This window comes from Myotis lucifugus, unplaced genomic scaffold, assembly GCF_000147115.1.
Source record: "Myotis lucifugus unplaced genomic scaffold, Myoluc2.0 scaffold_93, whole genome shotgun sequence".
In the NCBI taxonomy this organism is placed as follows: domain Eukaryota; kingdom Metazoa; phylum Chordata; class Mammalia; order Chiroptera; family Vespertilionidae; genus Myotis; species Myotis lucifugus.
In genome coordinates this window covers 2,017,923-2,039,172 of record NW_005871141.1, presented here as the reverse complement: position 1 = coordinate 2,039,172, position 21,250 = coordinate 2,017,923, and the positions used below count along the sequence as shown (strand labels likewise).

Genomic DNA, 21,250 nt, shown 5'->3' with positions numbered 1-21,250 from the left:
AACCGCACGGCTTCCTAATTGTTCTCCTTTAGCCTGGTCCCCTCCGTCTATACTGTGCACAGTCAGCGTATTAACGCGACAGTTAGATCATGCATTCCTCTCCTCGAAACCCTCAGAGTCTCCCCATCGTGTGTGGAATAGTCCAGCTCCTCCCTGGGCAGGTTAAGTGCTTCATTCCCTGCTTCTCACCCCCTCTCTGGTTTCCTCCCTGACATTCCCTTCCACTCATCCCTCCAGCAAGGCTGACCCCATCGCCCAGGCACTCCGCACGTCTCCTGCCAAAGCCCATCCCCCAGCATCAGCACAGCTCCTTGCTTTACACCACTCAGGGCTGCTCCAACCTCACCGCCGCCGAGAGGCCTTCCCTGAATGTTCTGCTGAGGCTGGTGCCAGCAGTCCATCTGACTCCTGACTTCCAGAAACGTGTCCGAGCCTCCCCACTATTCCATCGCTTTGTCCTTGCGGTTCAATACCTTTTTACCAAGTGTTTTCTTTCATTCTCATGTTGGAGGTTGGAAAGGAGAAGGGTGAATGTGTGTGCAATCTTCCACATTTAACGAGGAGCTCTGGGGCTTCCAGTTTAGCGCTTCTGGGCACTGGCCCAGCAGGAAAATTACTCCTGTTTCACATGTGGTAACGATGCTACATGCCATCAAGTACACCAGCCTGAATTAACATCGATCGAGGCTGAGGTTCCGACTGAAGAGCTTTGTGAAATATGGATCTCGGTTGCTTTGCAAGGATGCCTTTGTTGTGCACGTGAAGTGACTTAACGATGCTGGGCTCTGGGGAGACTACGCCTTCCAAAACGCAGAAGCAGACACTCACCTCCCCACATACCGTGGAGACTGAAGCTGTGAAAAGGAAGCTGGCAGCCGGGAAAGCTGACCTGGAAGCACACAACTATGGCTATCGTGGAAGTAGCTAAATTTTTTACTTATGATCCGGTTTTAGAAAATCAATTTTCACAGTAGAGATTGTTACCTAAAACTGTACCTATGCACGATGCACTATATGATCATCAGCTGCACAGGGAACAAGCCTTCAGGGGGATGTGCATACAGAGAAGCAAACATCCTATTAAAAACCAAGGACTTCCAGAGAAATAAATAGAGGCAAGAGGCTACGAGCAAGAAATTAAAAAAGAAAAAAGAGAGTAGATGACTTCCTAGAATAAACCACACAGGAGCTGGCAGAACACACTCTATGACAATCTGAGGAATAAAATGTGAGTACTGTCTACCTCCAAAAACCAGCAGCTATAAAACAGGTCACTTCCTGTCTACTGATATATAAGGAAATACATTTTTAGTCAGGCTTAGTGTGAGTAAAAGAGAAATGGAAAAATTGGGATAAAATGAGTTCATCAATGTCAAAACCAGAAGTATCCAAATGATATGTATTTGACACACAAACAGAATGTACAGTTTTCGCAATGCTGTGTAGAAATCAGAGGTGAAATTCAATAGGCGCCCTAATGTTTGGGAGCTGGGGTGGGGGAACGACCAGAAAAAAATCAAAGATGATATTTTAAGTGTAAAACTAGGTAATTACAGAAGCAGGAAAAAAGTACAAGTATGGAAAAGATCTCAAAAGGCTTCGAATAAGACAAAAGGAATCCTAGATAATAAAAGGCCAGAGGCATCACCACCGAAATGACCAAAGACCAGACCACCACAGCCCCTCGTGGGCTGGCCCCGCCCCCAAGCAAGCGGTTAGGGGCAATCAGGCAGGCAGGCAGAATGGTTAGGGGTGATCAGGTAAGCAGACCAGCAGTTAGGGGCGATCAGGTAGGCAGACGGCCCCCTCGCAGGGCTGGCCCCACCCGCCAGCAAAGAAAGAGGGAGGCCACTCGTGGCAGGCGGGGGGTGGGGGGGTGGGGGAGGAGTGCTGCACAGATGGCAAGCAGTGGCAGCGGCGGGGGTGGGGCCAGCTGCCTGCAGCCAGGGGAAGGAAAGCCCTGATAGGCCCTGATCTCAGGCCAGACCTAGGGACCCTACCCGAGGGGTCCCAGATTGTGAGAGGGTGCAGGCCAGGCTGAGGGACCCCCACCCCCACCCCCGAGTGCATGAATTTTCATGCACTGGACCTCCAGTTGTGTATATAAAATACTGAGGCAAGAGAAATATTTAGAGAGAAAAATTGGCTGGTAATACAAAGAAGAGAGAAACAAATATTTAGTTTAATAGGTATGATATAAGACAGTGATGGCGAACCTTTTGAGCTCGGCGTGCCAGCATTTTGAAAAACCCTAACTTAACTCTGGTGCCGTGTCACATAGAGAAATTTTTTGATCTTTGCAACCATAGTAAAACAAAGACTTATATTTTTGATATTTATTTTATATATTTAAATGCCATTTAACAAAGAAAAATCAACCAAAAAAATGAGTTCGCGTGTCACCTCTGACACACATGTCATAGGTTCGCCATCACTGGTATAAGATGAGTAAAAATGCTAGGAGTACATCAACTGATAAATGGATTAACAGAGTGTAGTATGTGTGCCACTACCAGTTCACTCCAAAATTCAATGAAATCCAAATATAAAACCAAGCATTCTAGTTACCTGGTTAACTGAAGCTAAATATTTTTAATCCGACCACATCTAAGAGTGCATTACGTTCTAATAGATGTGTTACCTTTTTGAAAAATATCCTCACCTGTTCGATGACATAAAAGGCGAATTCCAGCCGCTGTTTCTGGAGCATCGGAATCAGGTGCAAGAAGAAAATTGGCAGGTGTTCGTGGCGATTGCGGAAAGGGATGAGCACTGCCACCTTTAAAGCAAAACAGTCGCACGTGAACAACAGAGCAGCAGCGCCGGAGGCAAAACTAAGCGCTGACCCTCACGAACTGACGACGGTGTTAGAGCCACACCCTGACGAGTCTTCTCACCGGGGACCTAGCAGTGAGCAAAAGCAGGCATGGCCCTTGCCTTCGCCACCTTGACCTGGGGAACCTGGGGCGGTATGCGTGGGCTCTGAGGGCCGTTCTAAGGCGTGTGGTCGTTATCCCGTGAGCACCAGGAGCAGTCGTGGGAAGACGGAAAAAGCCTGATAAGGTCAGATATGGTGATGGCAGAGACTTGGTGATAGAAAGCCAACAGTGGACTGGGAGATGGTTTAGAAATCTTCGCAACAGTTGAGACAAGAGGTGAGGACAGCTTGACCTGAGAGGCGGTTGGAGAAGAAGAGAGGTGCATGTTGTTTTGAAACATCTAAAAGGTCGACAGACAGGATTTGTTTATGGATGAGGTGTGAGAAGTGAGGGAGAGGGATATGTCAAGAGTAACTTCTAGCCCGGCCCGTGTGGCTCAGTGGCTGAGTGTCAACCTATGAGCCAGGAGGTCATGGTTCGATTCCCGGTCAGGGCACATGCCCGGGTTTCGGGCTTGATCCCCAGTAGAGGGCGTGCAGGAGGCAACCAATCGATGATTCTCTCTCATCATTGATGTTTCTATCTGTCTCACCCTCTCCCATTCTCTCTCTGAAATCAATAAAAATATATTTTACAAAAAAGTAACTTCTGGGTTTTAAAGCAGATCATAAATAATAACCTTATGTGTTTAAATTGAATTTAAGAGAGATACCACTTACATATCTATTATCCTACACATGGCTTATCTGGCCTAGAGGTATTTTTAAGCAATATAAGAGATGTGTCCTGGGATATACATGAAGTTTTATCATTACATTAACATTTTTCATTTAATCAAAATGCACAATTAAATTTTGCTACATTTTATGTTTTTTTCAGTGGTAAGATAATATTCAGGTTAAAATAAAATAGACAATAAAATTATGTTTAAAATGCTTAACAAAAAGATCATGTAAGCACAGAAAACAGAGAAATTTGTCCTTAAGTCCCCCCCCCCCAAAAAAAAAGAAAAAAATATACTATATATGGAAATTAAAATGGTTTCTCAGCAGGTCAATTTTTTGTCTAACAGTAAAAAACCCATTTATTGAAACTATCAAAATCAAGACTAGAAAACACCATCTATATAAAATGTGTTAATGTAACATAAGAATATGTGAATAATTATCAATCATCACAACTCAAATACTCTATTTTCTGGATCCCAACTTTGTCATACAAGCCAAGTCACCCCATAACTCAGTTTGCCCTTGAAACAGCTAAAATGTTTTCTAAATATTACTTTCTTAGCAATTTCTGAGCTAAACTGGCTTGAGCATAATTGTAAATTTTCTAATGAAATCTGAAATTAAAATAACTTTCCTATACATTATAAATTCCAAAATCGTTACATTTTCAAAGAACATAACAGTCAAACTATATCTAATCAAAATTTATGTTGCTCTACATTCTGGATTTTTAAACACAATCTAAGTTGGCTATTATAAAAAATTATTTAAGACCATTAAATCTGGGACTTACTAGAATTCCACATCCAAATAAATGTCACTAACAAATAAGTGTAAATAACTGGGAGTGCTAGGTTTAGGACCTAATCCTACCTGTGAAATCAGGGCATGGCATTAGCTACAGCCAATAAAAATAAAAAAATAGTAACATTCACTTGTGTATATTATATTACCAGGATCATAAATGAGAGAAATTTTAAAATTCTTAAAATGGTTTTACTTAGAGCAAACAGGAAATGCTTTAGTCAAATTAAAGATGTCTAACCCAGAAACTCCACCACTAATTTTCCCTTCACGCTGATGGGAGAGCAGAGAACGGCTGTGACAAGGCTGGTGTTTTCATGTTTACTCTGTCTTACCCAGTGTTTGCTAAGTGGTAGGAACTAAAGAGGGCCTGGGACCCTGCCAGCCCCAGCTTGGATCCCATTCCCTTTTGGTTTGCCCTTAAGGTACCTCCTGGCTTATGAATTTGAGGCACAAAACTGCCAGAGCAACCCTCATCCACATCCCTTCCTCCCCGCTCCCCCCCGCCCCCCCCCCCCCACACACACACACACACACACACACACGCACGCGCGCGCGTTAGGGCTACTGCTGTGCTGGGCTCTCCCTGCTGACCGGGGCCTCCCCGGTGGGCGGCACTGTCCATTACTAGTGTATCCTAGCAACCTCCAAACCCATACAACTCCCAGGGCAGGTCAGGGACCCTGGGTGACTCTTAGGAGAGGAAACTGCTATGAAAAGATAAAAGAGAAAGGAATGAGACAGTGAGTGCAGGTCCCTACCACAGCCTTCTCTGAAGCGCACCAGGGTGGAGACTTGTACTGAAATGAGGAAGCTGGTCCCGGTTCTGAACGAGCCACAAGCTGGCATCGATGGGCGATAAGAGCCGTTCAGGCGAGTTACAGATATAAGGGAAGAGGCTATGAACTCCTAGTAGCTCCAGAGTCCATATCATTTCAACACAATTAGGCTGAGTGCTGAGTTAAACATATAAGAATAAACAACGGTAAGGTCACAGCCCGTAATGCAGCCATTTCTTCAATGAGGCATTTAAAAGATCAAGAGTTGCTTTTGTCTTTAATCTTATAAGGACACTGAGAATGTCCTAAGTGTCCTGGCAAATTCAAATAAGCAAAACCGTTGTTTTAATAGCAAAGAAATGTCCACATTTGAATGAGACAGTTAGGAGAAATTCTGAATGGTGTGCCTAAAGCAACGTTTTTGTTCAAACCAAGCTGAACAGAATCTTAACATTTCCCCCGGCCTGTCCCTTCTCGCGGCTGTGGACTGATGTTCCCGATAATTTACAATTTATTGCCTAGGAAAAGATCTCCGTGTCCTGTGACCAGTTATCTCCAGCGCTCACAGCCTTGGTTTCGGGACGTTCTGCCTTAACTGTGCCCTGATCTGCTGGTGAGCCCGTCCTGCGGATGCATCTCCAGCGGCAACAGAGAACATCTGGTCGTTACCTCCTGCAAACACCCTTCATCATCTCCTGACGCTCCACACCCCTCTCGTTCAAGCACAATTACCCCGTCAGCCCCTCCCACTGAAACCACGGACCTTACTGCCTCTGTGCCTGTTTCTCCTCCCTGCCTGTTTGCTCCTGTCGCACCAGCAAGAGATCCGTGCATAGGCGTCCCCACCTGTTTGCGTCCTACTTTTAAACGCCCAGCAGCCCAGCTGTGGTGGCCCTAGAGCAGTGGTCGGCACACTCATTAGTCAACAGAGCCAAGTATCAACAGTACAACGATTGAAATTTCTTTTGAGAGCCAAATTTTTTAAACTTAAACTATATAGGTAGGTACATTGTTATTAACTTAATTAGGGTACTCCTAAGGCTTAGGAAGAGCCACACTCAAGAGGCCAAAGAGCCGCATGTGGCTCGCGAGCCGCAGTTTGCCAACCACGGCCCTAGAGGACACGGCTCCACACCTGCCCCTGTGAGGCGCTAGCCTCCTGCCCCCCCCCCCACTCATTCAGGTCCATCGAGCCTCCTCCTCTGTGGCCCAGTGCCTCCAGGAGCTCCTCACACAGGAGGCACTTGATAGGAAACGCAGCTGAGTCCCTTCCCACCCAGAACCGGCCTGTCTGGGGACTGAGGGCCGTGGTCTCCGTTAGCACCAAACCCCAGGTGGCTCTGAGGCAGGTGGCGAGGACCCATCGAGGAGCTGGGACGGGCAAGGGGTCCCAGGCCTCTGCGGAGATAACAGCTTCCGGCAGCGGCCTGGCCCTCGAGCCTGCAGGGTTTAGACCAGGCCGCCCGGCCGCCCCCTGACCCTGCGTGGAAAGGCAGTGTCCCAGGCGCACCCTCCATCTCCGACCTCCTGTAGAAGCAGCATCCGCCTGCGCTGGGTCTACCATGCAGGCCCGCCCCGTTCAGCTGTGCCGGGAACGGCTGAAATCCCTGGTTTTAGAGCTCAGCTCCCAGGAACTAGCCGTTCATTAATGGATCTTTTACGTGTTTTTAAAAAAGGACCTCAGATGTTAAGAATCAAGTTAGTAGCAATGTTTAACATAAATCTAGTTATTCCTTCTCTCCCCGTCCCCTCAGCTCTGTTGCAAGGCTCGAATGGGACACTGTTGAACGTAAGTGGCAGGGAGGAGGGTCACTTAGTTAACTAACTATGGCAAGGACAGGCCACCTCTGAGTGAGCCCCGAACTTCCTCTCACGCCTTTACCTGAACGCCTCGGAACCAGAGACTGTATTCTCAGCAGGATCTGTGCAAAGCTGAACTAAAAGCAGCATTGCCACGCAGCTCCTAAATAAATGAGCTGATTTTCAGATCCCTCAGTTAGCTTGCTCCTAGGAACTCCACTTTCCGTACTGCTGTCCACTGGTTTGCGTGGACAACACTGATAGCCTACTGAAATCTCTAAGTCGAAACTCCCTATGTGCGTCTATAGGGTGTCCCAAAATTCACGCAAGATTTGAATTTTGCGTGAGCATTAACAACAACAACAACAAAAATAAAAGCCTAATTTTACTTGGTTTATTGAATCAGATTCTAATATCTGTTGCCCTTTGATTTCAATCCCTTCAATTTGATTAGCATTACCAAGTACCAATTACGGCCCAGGAGCAGGGACAATGAAGACCAATGAAGACCACGGCTTTGCGTATGTGCCAGCAAAGCCATGGAGGCCATTTACCCGATGTGCTATTCCATATATAACCCTATGCTGTATACTTTATGAATCAATAAAAAAATTTACAATTTTTCATTATAAACCTATGTTTTCTATCAAAATTACTTCTTGCGTGAATTTTGGGACACCCTATACCTGTCTGCTGGAAAGTGAGAAGAAACCAAGCCATAACATTTAAAGTCCAGTGTCTGATAGGGAGCTCTGGAGAACAGACAGGAATACTTCGTTTCTCTAATCCCAAATCACCCTCTGCAATGCCACACAGCGCACTCCCGAGGGCCGCCCCGAGCCCACACGAGTGTATGTGTGAGGACCCCTCCCTGCTAACCCACAGCCTGCGACTGAGGGGCTCGCCTTCATCGCATCCAACATACACGGTCATCACCCAAGTCAGATAAACAATGTATCTGCCCAGGACGTGTTTAAAAAGTGGGAGTTATAGAAATTGGGCCACATTATATATACAAATGGGAGGAAAGTCAATCAGGAAATATGGAAAGATTCATTTATTAACCAAATCTGAGCTGGAAAATAGCAGAGGACAGTTAGTAAAATAGAATGTTTCCCCAACATTTGTACTGGAATTCCTTTAGGCAGCCTCCCAACTGAACGAGGCATTTATTTGTCACATAAACTCAGTGCAACGAAGCTGGGTTTAGCGCTTGCCGTATACGGGGTGGGGGAAAGTAGATTACGGCTGTAATACTAATAACACAAGAATTCGTAATAATACAAGAACAAACCCTGTTTCGCAGACTCACAACAGTAAACCTACTTTTGCCCACGCCGGATATGACAACATGCTCCAAGTTTGGGAGCGCAGATATAAAAGAGACACATTCCCCAAACAGGAAGAGCTCAAGGCCAATTAAGGAAAGGACTTTTATCATAAGCTTAACAGCACGGACTTCTCCCTCCCAGCGGTGATACTGTTCTTGTACACCAGAAAAACCCACAAGCATTTCAGCAGAATACTAAGATTTCAAAAGAGAAGTTGGAAACCACTCCCAGATTAAGGTGACATCACAATCCTTTAGGACATAACCTTTGATTTAATCAGATGTAGTTTTCAGTTCACTTGCGTCAGTACCACTTCCTCTTCAACCATAAAAACATCGCCTGGCTGTGCATTTAACCAGTTTCATAGTCGTGAGAGCAAGTCGAGGCTAAGCCGGGGTTTTCTATTACAGCGCTTTAAGCAGCAGAGGCAGGCTCTCCCCCTTACTGTTTTTCAAATAAAACATTAAGTGGAATTCCGACATAACAAAGAGATCAAAAGTTGGTACTCTGGCTCAGGCGGCGTGGCTTAGTGACTGAGCATCGACCTATGAACCAGGAGGTCACAGTTCAATCCCCAGTCAGGGCACAGGCCTGGGTTGTAGGCTCGATCCCCAGTGTGGGGTGTGCAGGAGGCGGCTGATCAATGATTCTCTCTCATCGTTGATGTTTCTCTCTCTCTCTCTCTCTCTCTCTCTCTCTCTCTCTCTCTCTCTCCTTCTCCCTTCCTCCGTGAAATCAATAAAAACATCTTTGAAAAAGAAGTCTGTGCTCCGCCTTCTGAAACAGAGGTGAAGAGCCCCGCGCTCTCCTTTCTGTCTCATAGGAACCTCTGAGTGGCCTCTTTAGAATTCTGGGCTCAGAGGAACAGAGCCTGAAAACCCCAATGTTGGACCCAAGCGGAAACCAGGACATTACTACCCTCCCCATGCGCTGGCACCGGCTCCCGGACCTGGAGGGGCCGTGCCTCAGGTGTCAGCAAGCACTAGGGACAGGTGGTGCAGGAGGCAGAGCAATCACGGCCTCTCCTCCAGACAGAACAGAACTGCTACGGGATCTCTAAGACTGGTGATAACACGTGAGCATACACTTTACATGTGAAGACTGGTGATAACACGTGAGCATACACTTTACATGTGAAGATACAGTTACAGTCTTCCTGAGGAACAATATTAAATGGCATCTGTGAATACCTATGCATCCTGTATAATAAAAGCCTACTATGCAAATTGACCCAACGGCGGAACAACCCGTTGCTATGACGCGTACTGACCACGAGGGGGCAGATGCTCAACGCAGGAGCTGCCCCCAGCACACAGGCCCCAGGTCAGCCAAGGTGAGTTCCAGCGGGGGCCCCCACAACCCCTGATCGCCCCGCTGGTCATCCCACAGATGGGCCTGATCGCCGGCCAGGCCTAAGGACCCTACCTGTGCATGAATTTCACCAGGCCTCTAGTTAAATATAAAAGTGTTGATTTCTTAAATCCATCCAGACCTAAAGCTGTTTCACTGTGTATTCTGAATCGAGCACACGACTCCCCGGAGGCACAGCAGCGTCGCCCTGCTCTCGAGCAAACGTGCCTCACCTTCCACCTGGGCTTGCAGTCCTTCGGCCTCCAGTGTCCTCCGGGCTCAATGTCTACGTCCTTGGAGAAGAGTTGATGAATTTCATCAAAACTGACTTCACTTACGTTGACATTGAGAAATCCCCCTGGAAGGTCAAGAACAGGAAGAATGGTTTTAATATATTTTTTTTTCGCCTCAAAGATGAAGTAAGACAAGCCAGCACTCAGTAGGGTAAGCGGCGTAACTCAGCTGCCAGAGCAGTACGGTTCGTTCCTGTTATCACCACATAATTGTTAGTATTACCCCCTTTCCATTTTAGTTTGCAAGATAAATTATATGGTCACTCTATCATTACCTTTAGTAAGTCAACCTAAAAAAAAACAACATATTTAACCTTTTGGTTTTGAGTAATGAGTATTTTCATAGCCTTTGGGAAATGTTTGCATGTCATTTCAACTTTGCACATCATTGCAGTTTAGCAGCTATTCAAGTTATTTACACATTATGTTTAATTTCAACACAGTCGACAGAGGGGACACAACAGCACAGCACAAAAGAGGTAATGAATTCAGCAGTCAGCCTGACCAGAAGCTGTCGATTGGAGAAATTATTTCACTTCTCCGTGCCTCGGTTTCCCCACGGGTAAGTGGCGATGGTAATGCCTGCCTCCCAAAGGGGTTGTACCCATGAGATGAAATAGAGTGTGAAGGACCAAGCAGAGTGCCAGCACAAAGGTACACACTCACAAATGTCAGCTACTATTACTGTCATTTTTAAGAGAGAAAGTCTGCAAACACAATTCTGCAAATTTTTTAAAAGATTTTTTATTTTTATTTTTAGAAAGAAAGGAAGGCTGAGGAAGAGAGAGAAAAACATCAGTGTGAGAGCAAAACACTGATCGGCTGTCTCCTACAGGGGATCGAGCCCACCACCTGGGCATGTGCCCTGACCAGGAATCAAACAGGCAACCTTTCGGTGCATGGGACGATGCCCAACCAACCGAGCCACACTGGCCAGTGTGTAATTGTGCAAATTTATTTTTTAACATGTTTTTATTTATTTTAGAGAGAGAAGAAGGGAGAGGGAGAGAGAGATAGGAACATCAGCCTGCTGCCTCCTGCATGCCCTCAACCGGGGATTGAGCCTGCAACCCAGGCATGTGCCCTGACCAGGTATTGAACCAGCGACACTCAACCACTGAGCCACACCGGCTGGACTGCAAATTTATGTTGCGCACCTACCACATATCCCCACAGATCTGCTATCCTGAAGGTGTCTCTCCTAATAGGTTTTCTAGCGTATACCATTGAAAGAGGAATAATCTTAGTCAGAAAATCATTTCCATTCCCTTAAAAACAAAACGAAGAACTAACAGGACAAAGTTCTTTCCAGCCTCCTCATCTCACAAAACAGAAACCAACAAATGTTGAGGTTCCCATTTCTGAGCCTCCGTGGCCAGGATTTCACAATACAGTGGGGCCTTGACTTATGAGTGTCCCGACTAACGAGTTTTTTGAGATACCAGCTGTCTCTCAGCCGATTTTTTGCATTGAGTTGATAGAGTAATTTGAGTTAATGAGCTCCTTAAGGAGCTCCTTAACGAGCTCGGTCTCGGAACGAATTAAGCTTGTAAGTCAAGGCCCCACTGTATAAAGCATGCAGTTCCGCTCCGGGGAGCCCCTTTCCTCGCTTCTGCTCCTCTATTCCAGAGGCTTCCTCAGCCGCCTCTCCCCCCAGCGCCCTCTCCATCAGTGGCTTCCCTGAAGCACGGAGGCATGCTGGGAAGAAGTATTCTAACGTGCAAATGCCTGGTCAGACTGCAGGCCGAAGAGTCCCGGGTTCGATTCCGATCGAGGGCACGTACCTCGGTTGCAGGCTCCTCTCCAGCCCAGGCCCTGGTCGGGGCACGTGCAGGAGGCAACCCATCGATGAGTTTCTCTCACATGGATGTTTCTCTCTGTGTCTTTCCCTCTCTCTTCCACTCTCTATGAAAAAATCAATGGGAAAATATCCTCGGGTGAGGATTAAAAACAAAAACATAAAAATAAAACGCAGATGCCTGGGTTTCACAGAACAACCTAGGAAAAAATTCGCAATCTTCTATCTGCCTGTTCTGCTGACAATGTTTGTGGTCTTTTAGAACCAAATGCAAAATCCGGCCCTGCAATCAACTGAAATGCGCACAAATAAATCTAATGCATTGAATAGTATGCTAGATTGCTAAAATGATAGTAATCAGGCTAAATGATATGCAGCTCATAGAAGTCACTGAGGCTGGTGTTCTGTATGCACTGCTAAACCAATTTAGGGGCCTTTCTTCCAGCTTTAATGCTTCAACAGCTGTAATCATCATGACTGTTGGGAGTTTCTCCAGGATCGTTTGCAGTGTAACTTGCCTCTTGCACACCCGCGTGCTGGCGAGTGAAGAGGCAGCCCTGTATCTTGCTCCTCGATGACCAGGGCCTCCCGTGTCCACCACTCACTCCTGGCTGCCACCCCCACACGTTCCTCAGAGTCCCTCAGCAGCTTTGCTCTGTGCTTCTGCTCTTGGCTCTGAGACCCTAGCAACGTGCTGGCTGACGGCCCAAGGTGACCCAGTGGCATGAGGTGGGCATGCCAGAGGTAAGAGCAACGTTTTTTTCTGGATTGTGGGAACGGGAACGGGAACAGTGAAGGTGTAATCACAAAGAACAGAAAGAATCAGCACTCATTCTTGGAGGGGGGTGGTTAAGTGAAGATCCTGTTCACAGGAAGGGAAGGGAGAGAGCACAGTATAGAGCTCGGCGTGCCAGCATTTTGAAAAACCCTAACTTAACTCTGGTGCCGTGTCACATATAGAAATTTTTTGATATTTGCAACTATAGTAAAACAAAGACGTATATTTTTATCTTTATTTTATATATTTAAATGCCATTTAACAAAGAAAAATCAACCAAAAAAATGAGTTCGCGTGTCACCTCTGACACGCGTGTCATAGGTTCGCCATCACTGATACAGACTATGGCCAGGAAGAGGCCCTGAGCAGAACTAGTGGTGACGCGGTTTCCAAACTGTCCCCACTAGAAAGAATCCCTCAAGGTGAGCCTGTGGTCAGGAGAGGGAGGACTCGGGGTCCTCTCCACTGCACCCACGAAGGCTACTTCACCTCCTGCACCCGTGGGGCTGCCCTTCAGGTTCCACCCCGACAGCGTTCCAGTGTTCACAGGCAGGAGAGGACGCAGCCCCCTCTGCTGCAACCTGCGGAGAGGTCAAGGGCAACTGAAGAGCAAGGATCCCAGCTCCACAGAGAACTCCCGCCCTCAGTCCATTGAGGCTACATCTGAGGTTTTCCAGTGAGAACACGTGCACTCTTTCTGCAGTTAGAGATGAAAAGATGGAAAATAAATGTATTGGCTGAAATCCATTTACCCAACAGACTGTCAAACTACGGCGGGAAGGCCGGGGAGGGTTGGGGGGCGGTAAGAGATCAACCGAAGGGTTTGTATGCATGCATATAAGCATAACCAATGGACACAAGACACTGGGGGGTAGGAAAGGCCGGGGGAAGGTCAAGCGGGGGGGAAAGGAGACATATGTACTCCTCTTTGTAATACTTTAAGTAATAAAACAAAATTTAAAAAAAATCCATTTACCCAGCAGGGAACTCCATCAGCACATACATGTAAATAATGTCATTTATCCAAGCCTCACCCACCATGTGGGAGCTGGGGCTGGGGATAGGAAGGGGAGAGCAGGAGAACTGGGAGCCCGAAGAAAAGGGGGGCTGCCAGTCCGCGAGAGGGTGAAGTGGAGAATGAAGGTCGCGGGCAGCTCCCTGTCAGTCTTGGCAACAAGGCCTGGGGGCCAACCTGCTTCTGTCATGGGCAAGAACAACTAACCGCGCTGCACCCCTGGCGAGGCAGGCCACGGCTGTGACTTCCTAACGCTGAAGTTTCCACAGGTGTATAAATGAGGTATTTAAGTCGGCTCTATAGACATGGACGCTTATAGGTGAGATTGTGCTCTCAAGAAGGTAAGCCTAATGCTGAATTTGCAAGACACGCCACAACGCCTCCCACTTTGGGATGCGGGACCTAAATGGGTCTGGGGTCTGTTAGGTATGTGCAGGCCCCAACCACAGAGTAGTGTTTTCTATTAAAATGTGATTCTTTTTTTTTAATATACAGCGGGGCCTTGACTTACGAGTTTAATTCATTCCGTGACGGAGCTCGTAACTCAAATTATTCGTATGTCAAATCTTAAAGTGAATGAGTGAGACACGTGATGCTGGGCTGATGTTGTCTCTATCCCTTTCCCTTCCTCTCTGTAAAAAAATCAATAAAATATATTAAAAAAAAAAAAAAGAAGGTAAGCCTAATGCTGAATTTGCAAGACACGCCACAACGCCTCGCACGTGGGGATGCGGGACCTAAATGGGTCTGGGGTCTCTTAGGTATGTGCAGGCCCAAACCACAGGGCAGTGTTTTCTATTAAAATGTGATTCTTTTTTTTAATATATATGTATTTTTATTTCAGAGAGGAAGGGAGAGGGAGAGAGAGAAGCATCAATGATGAGAGAGAATCATTGATCGGATGCCTCCTGCACGCCCCCTACTGGGGGTGGAGCCCGCAACCTGGGCATGTGCCCTGACCAGGCCACCTATGAGTCAGGAAGGGGGCCTTCACCAGATGCTGAATCTGCTGGATTAAGACACACCTGTACGCCTGCACACACTCACACTTCCTCCCCCCTCCTGACCTGCCTCACCCGATCCACAACTTTCCAAGTTTGAATTACCCACCCAAAAAATACCACTGAAGCACACAGATTAACCCCATCATCTGGTGGCAGTATCTAATATGTTGCTTTGAACATAGAAAGCTATCAACCAAAACAGATGTCACCTTGTATGTGCATTTTGACGTCACGGGGGTGGCGGAGGGGATCTCTTGGCTAGCCGTCTTTTAATGCATGATCAGTTGCCTCCACTTCTCATTTCCCTACAACTTGTTAAATATTTACTCCTCCCTTCCAAGAGGCACGGTCCTTCTTGGTCGCCCCTCATGTGTGCGTGGCCTCCTACTTTACCACAAACTTGAGAGCGGCAGGCATGAACCCTCTCACTTTCCTCCACCACATCTTCAAATAACGGTGCCCTCGCCTCTGAGGAGGTGGTGTCCCTACCGCTTCCCAAAGCTCATTCTTCATCCTGAGCACATGTTTCCTGGCACGTCCTCCAGATGTGGCTCTGAGGACACTTCCCTTATGCCCCCTCTTATTCCCAGCTCTCGTCTCTCCGAAGTTTCTGCCCACAACACCTAACCTTCAAGTCCATCTCTTCCTACGTTGTTCTTTCATTGACCACCCCCCTTCCACAGATTCCTTACCCCCATTCTCCTTGCCTTTTCCAGCAAACTTTTTTTCAACCAATTAGTTTTTACGTATTTCTGAGTCACTTCTCAGGACAGTGTATTTTGCTTCTTACCCACCACTCTATGACATTGTGCTCGCTGTGGTGCCCATTCATTTTCTACCTGCCAAGTTCAAAGGCTCTCCGGTTGCTCGTTCTACCTGCTTCCTTTGAGATACAGGACAAGACGGCACACTCCTAGGAGTGCTCTCCCCGCTGGCTTCCGGGACCGTGTTCTCCGGTTCCTCCATCTCCCTGACTGATGTCCCCCAGGGACCAGCTCTTAGCCTCCTTCTAGTCTCACTTCCTCTCATTTCCAGCTCAGGCCCCTCTGATGAAATTCAGACCTCAAGTTACCTCTCCTGAGCTTTAAACAAAACAGGCCCAGCACTGAACTCATTCACTTCCCCATTATCTGAACGCGATGCTGATCCTGCACTGTCTGTTTCAGTTCACGGTCACCAAGCCAGAAACCTGGAAATTAACCCTGGTCCCTCGGTCCGTCACCACCGACCATCTAGTCAACCTCTCTCCAATGCCACCACCTGGGCACATACCCCTGTCATTCTCCTGGGCCCTACAGAAGTCTCCTCACTGGTCTTCCAGATCTTCCAGATCCAGTATTTCCCCATTTTCATCTTCTCATAAGAAGTACCATCTTTCTGAAGCACCATCCGAATCCATCCTTCATCTACTTCAAGCTAATGAACGTTACAGTCCCTAGAGCAGTGGGGGTTTTGTTGGCTTGTTTCTGCTTTCTCCTTGTTTGCCCCTGGACCTGTGAAAACTCCGCACCCCCACCTTAGAGAGATGAAGACCAGGCCATGTCTCAACCCGAGGCTTACACACTCGGGGCTCCACTCCCTCTGAAGCCCACCGCATGGGCGCCTAGGGAGTCATGGAACCCACAAAGCCCTCAGACTGCTCAGTCCCTTACAAGGCCCTTCCGTTCCCTCTCCAGCCTTCTCCCCGACACGCCCCACTACACCCACCTCCGTCACAGGGCCACTCTCATTCCTGGACACAGAGCCACCGGTGCTGTGATGCTCTCCCCATCCCCACTTTCAGGGGCCCCTCTCTCTGAAATCTCCCTTCTCCTTCGGGAATGAAGTGCTGTCTAGCTCCCTTCCTTACACATAACCCTTTCGTGGCCTCACTGCCTTTCTCTGAGCCCGTTATCTGCCCAGCTGGTCACACAAGGTCATGTTTAGCTTTTCTCCTCCTGCCCCTGCGACCAACAGAGCCCAGCCCGCTGTGTGTGCAGCCTCGGCTCAACAACTGCTTGTCTACTCGAAAGTGACTCCCATGTCCCTTGTCAACAATAACTATATGCCTGACGGTTTGTTATATTAAACATGATTTGAGCTTTCCTGAAGTTTGCTTGCTAATCTTTTCCCTCTTGGCTGATTTTCATTTGAATTGTTTAAACCAGCGGTTCTCAACCTGTGGGTCGCGACCCCTTTGGCGGTCGAACTACCCTTTCACAGGGGTCTCCTAAGACTATCCTGCATATCAGATATTTACATTATGATTCATAACAGTAGCAACATTACAGTTATGAAGTAGCAAAGAAAATAATTTTATGGTTGGGTCACAACATGAGGAACTGTATTTAAAGGACCAGAAGGTTGAGAACCACTGATTTAAACTCATCTCAAAACGTCCTTGTAGCTTTTGTTGTGTTGAGAAGGCTAGTCTGGCTGGTGTGGCTCAGTGGTTGAGCATCAACCTATGAACCAGGAGGTCACAGTTTGATTCCTGGTCAGGGCACATGCCCAGGGCTCGATCACCAGTGTGGGGCGTGCAGGAGGCAGCCAATCAATGAATCTCTCCCATCACTGATGTTTCTATCTCCTCCTCTCCCTTCCTCTCTGAAATCAATAAAAGTATATTTTAAAAAAAGAAAGAAAACTAGCAACTATAGAAACTGTCTGGGTTAACCCATAAAAGGACCTATTCCACAAACAGTAAGGACAGAATATAAAAGCCACTGCAAATGTGTTCTATTGGAATAAGAATTAAAAGTCAGGAAAATCACAGGTCAGCCTATCTTTATTTTAAAGCGAAGTGCACAGCTGACATTTTCTATCTCGACCTCACCCAGAAAAAGCGAAGCATCCATCCATGCTACGCAGTCACTGACTGTTAGCTCTCAGAAAAGTGAAATTTCTATTTCACTTTGTTAGCACAGTTTCACATAAATCGTATTTTAAATGAACGTGTCTTTGCCATCTGGAGAATCTGTAAGTACTAACGTAACAAGGAGTATTCACTCATAAGTGTATAAATAATCACATTAAAATAGACTGTATGGTGTAACTGGCTGAATATAAAACATTGCTGAAATCCAGGAAATCAGTTTTATCGGAATTCCTATTGGAAATTTCAGATGTTATCTTTACGATAATGCAATGGAGAGTCTCATCGCTTCGCTAGAGAAAAAGCAAAAAGAAGTCACAGTTAGATAATCAAGCTCACCAGTTTTAAGCCTTAACTTCACTTTTGGTGATTGTTAAGAAAATGAAGTACCATTCACACTTGAGTGGTTTTCGCCTAAGTAGATCTTAATCTTACGCAGAGCTTCCTATAACTATTATTTGGGGAGGTATCGTATTCAATTATTTTGTGTGATATTATAATAAGATTTTACACTCAGGAATTTTATTATGCTGGGGCTACCATCGCTGGGAAATAACCTTGTTAATTAAACGAATTTAAGGACGCAGAGCCAACTATACAACTCTTCGACTCCACACATATCTCCCAGGTCTCTCATTCCCTTGATCACTACACAGCCTGGCTACACCATTTAAAGAAGTGAGGAGAAGGAAAGGGAATATGGAATTAAGTCCAGTTAGGCTTCAAGCGCTGCGCTGCTGTTTATCCTTGCAACGCTCTGAAGTCGATACTGTGATCCCAGACTTCACACACGGGTCAACGGAGGCCCCCTTGGCAAAGATTCGCACTAGTGAAGGGGCCTCCTGGACAGCCCACGCCAGGCGCTCTCGACAGGAGCCTTACTGTGCTGGCTGAGCCCACGGCCCCTTTCCACGGAGTTACCTGTATGGGGCCTTATCTCCTGCCCAGTAACCCCATCACTGTGGCCACAGCTAACTGGACAAGCGCTTGGTGCTGGACTCAAACGGGCTGCCCACGAGGAGGCCCTGTGTGAGAAGGTAGCGGACCAGACGAGTGTGACCCTCTCTTGTAGAAGAATGCAAGACAGAGCAGCAGCCCAGCCATCATGGCTCAGTGGTTGAGCGTCGATCTATGAACCAGGAGGTCGCGGTTTGATTCCTGGTCAGGGCACATGCCCGGGGTTGCGGGCTCAATCCCCAGTAGGAGGCGTGCAGGAAGCAGCCGATTAATGATTCTCCCTATTCCTTCCTCTCTCTGAGATCAATAAAAACATATTTTTTTAAAAAGACTGAGGGTGGGAGAGGGCAATGGGGGGAAAAGGGGACATATGTAATACTTTCAACAATAAAGATTTATTTTAAAAAAACACACTGAGAAAAGCAGAGAAAGGGGCAGCGGCACCAAGACTCAGAGGGATAATGAACCAAATAAACTGATGATCAAAAACAGACCCAGAGTCACATAGGCATGAACAGACTGTCCAACCTCAGAGGGAAGGCAGGGGAGGGTGGGTGGGAAGAGATCAACCAATGAGCTTGTCTGCATATGTGTATAACCCGTGGGCAATGGGGTGGTGAGGGCCTGGGGAGGGGAGGGAGCAGCTGGAAGAAGTTAATGGGGGAAAAGGAGGACCTATGTAATACTTTCAACAATAAAGATTAAAAGAAAATACTCAGAACAACAAACCAGAAAAGCCCACGGGGAAGGCAGTGCGGAGCAGCCAGGCCCTCGCTCCAGCGTGGCTGAGGGATGGCGAGTGGGGGCTGGAGGAGGCCCGGAAGGCGTGGCAGGCAGTGCTTGTGAGCAGTTCATTAGCACTCGCAAAGCGCTGATGAAGAAAATGGCAACTAACCCCAACGGGAGGATTTCCTGAAAGCTATAAGCCCTTGAATATGCAAATTATGCAAATGAAATTACTGTCATCAATATTTCAACAGAGCACTGCTCAGAGCTCTCAGCCCAGCACAGACAGAAACATTCATTTTCAGAAAACCAAGGCTGCAGTAACAAAGTAAAGGGGCCGCACGCTCAGAATCTACTGAGGGTTTTTACGAGAAATACCGGGCGCCGTGTCAGGTCAGTGAAGCCAGAAACGGAGGGGTCGGCGGAGAGTTATGAAAGCCCCCAGGCTGTGTGCAGCCAAAGGGAGACCAGAACTCCAGGTCAGCGGGTCTCAGAACGTGGCCCAAGTCACTAGCATCCAGGTCACCTGGGAGCCCTCAGACACGGGAACCCCAGATCTGCTGACTCTGAAACTCTGAGGGTGGGGCTCAGCGTCCGTGTTTTATAAGACAACTGGGGATTTTGACACAGGCCAAAATTTGAGAACTACGGCCTTAGCTGATATTAAAAGGGGAATCTTTCTTTTTATTACAGGTCTATAATATCTATGAACTACAAATGGAAAAGAATCCTACAAATATGGCAGACAAAGGCCAAATTCCTCAGTAAACTCAGGTAAAGACACAAAAAAACACACTCAGGTACTGAGGACATTAGAACACAATGATATACAAGTAATTCAAAAATATATTAATTTAGATTTTTAGTTATATAAAAAATCAAGATATAAACTCATATGTATAAAGTATATTTAAAAGGGAATACAAAGAAAAAGAAGCCAAAATAATAGCTATATTGCTTCTGAGTGATTATAATGTTTTTTAGTAGTGATAATGCATTCTCTTCATAATTTTGAATAACATATGTATTTAAAATACAATACCTTGATTTCTACACAAAAGTTAAAAAAACAAAATTATAAAATTATTAGAAGGAAATAAAGGAGAGCATTTGCATGGCACTGGGGTACAGAAAGCTTTCTTAACACACACAAAAAGCAAAAACCCTAAAGTGACTGGTACACTTGAAAACATCACAATGTTAAACTGTCGTAAAATAAACTTCATCCGCAAAATGAAGAAACCCAGGGACTGTGAAAGGTATTACAGCAGAGGTAGCAGACAACAGATCACTCCCAGAACATGTATGAAAAGACTCCCAGTGATCAATGCAAAAGCCTCATTAACCAACAAGGAACTGATAAAGGACACGATGACAGAACATTCAAAACCACTCAGAGTCACATGACGAGTTCCTTAAACCCACGAGTGTTGAGGAAAGCAAAAGCTGAAACAGTGAGATTTAATTTATATCTAGCAGATTAGCAAAAATTAAAAAAGAGTCCGTCGACACCAGAGGGGCACGCTCGTGCTTGGCGTGGGGGTATAGACTGGCACAGCTGCTCCGGCACAGAACCAGGCCAGCCTACCCAGCAACTCCACTCTGGGTGGGAGCCCTCGAGCACATACACACATGTGCACAGACCTCAGCCTGGTGTTCCTCACACACTGCTTGGTGACAGCAAAACGTGGAAACAGCCCTAGACTGTCATCAGCAGGGAGACAGGTACATGAGATACAAGGTACGTTTATTCAAAGGTGCACTGTACAGCAGTGAATGAAAGAGACAGATCTGCATGTACCCACCTGCATAGTTCTCAAAAATTATTAAGTAAAAAGAGCAATTTACAGAATGAAGTGTAATGTAAAACCATTTATTCAAATTCTTAAAACCTTTGAAACATTTTCATTTTCTAACCAGCCATCTATCTATATAAAAAGTAATTTTAGCCCTGGCCTGTGTGGCTCAGCTGGTTGGAGTGTCATCCCATAAACTGAAAACTTGCAGGTTCGATTCCCAGTCAGGGCACATACTTAGGTTGCAGGTTCAAACCCTGATGGGGGCCCAGCAGGTCGGGGCACACACGGAGGCAACTAGTCGATGTTACTCTCTCACATTGATGCTCTCTCTCTCTCTCTCTCTCTCTCTCTCTCT

The 21,250-nt window shown here is 46.6% G+C and overlaps 1 protein-coding gene across 1 annotated transcript in view; it reads right to left on the bottom strand.

The window, feature by feature from the left end:
• Window positions 1-21,250, bottom strand: part of B4GALT6 (beta-1,4-galactosyltransferase 6) — a 53,205-nt gene that overhangs the window by 9,210 nt on the left and 22,745 nt on the right. The window contains exons 4-5 of the mRNA XM_006091670.3: window positions 9,905-10,029; window positions 2,663-2,779 (exon numbers count right to left, since the gene is read on the bottom strand). Of these exons, the coding sequence (XP_006091732.1) occupies window positions 2,663-2,779; window positions 9,905-10,029 (242 nt within the window). The remainder of the gene's footprint in view (window positions 1-2,662; window positions 2,780-9,904; window positions 10,030-21,250) is intronic.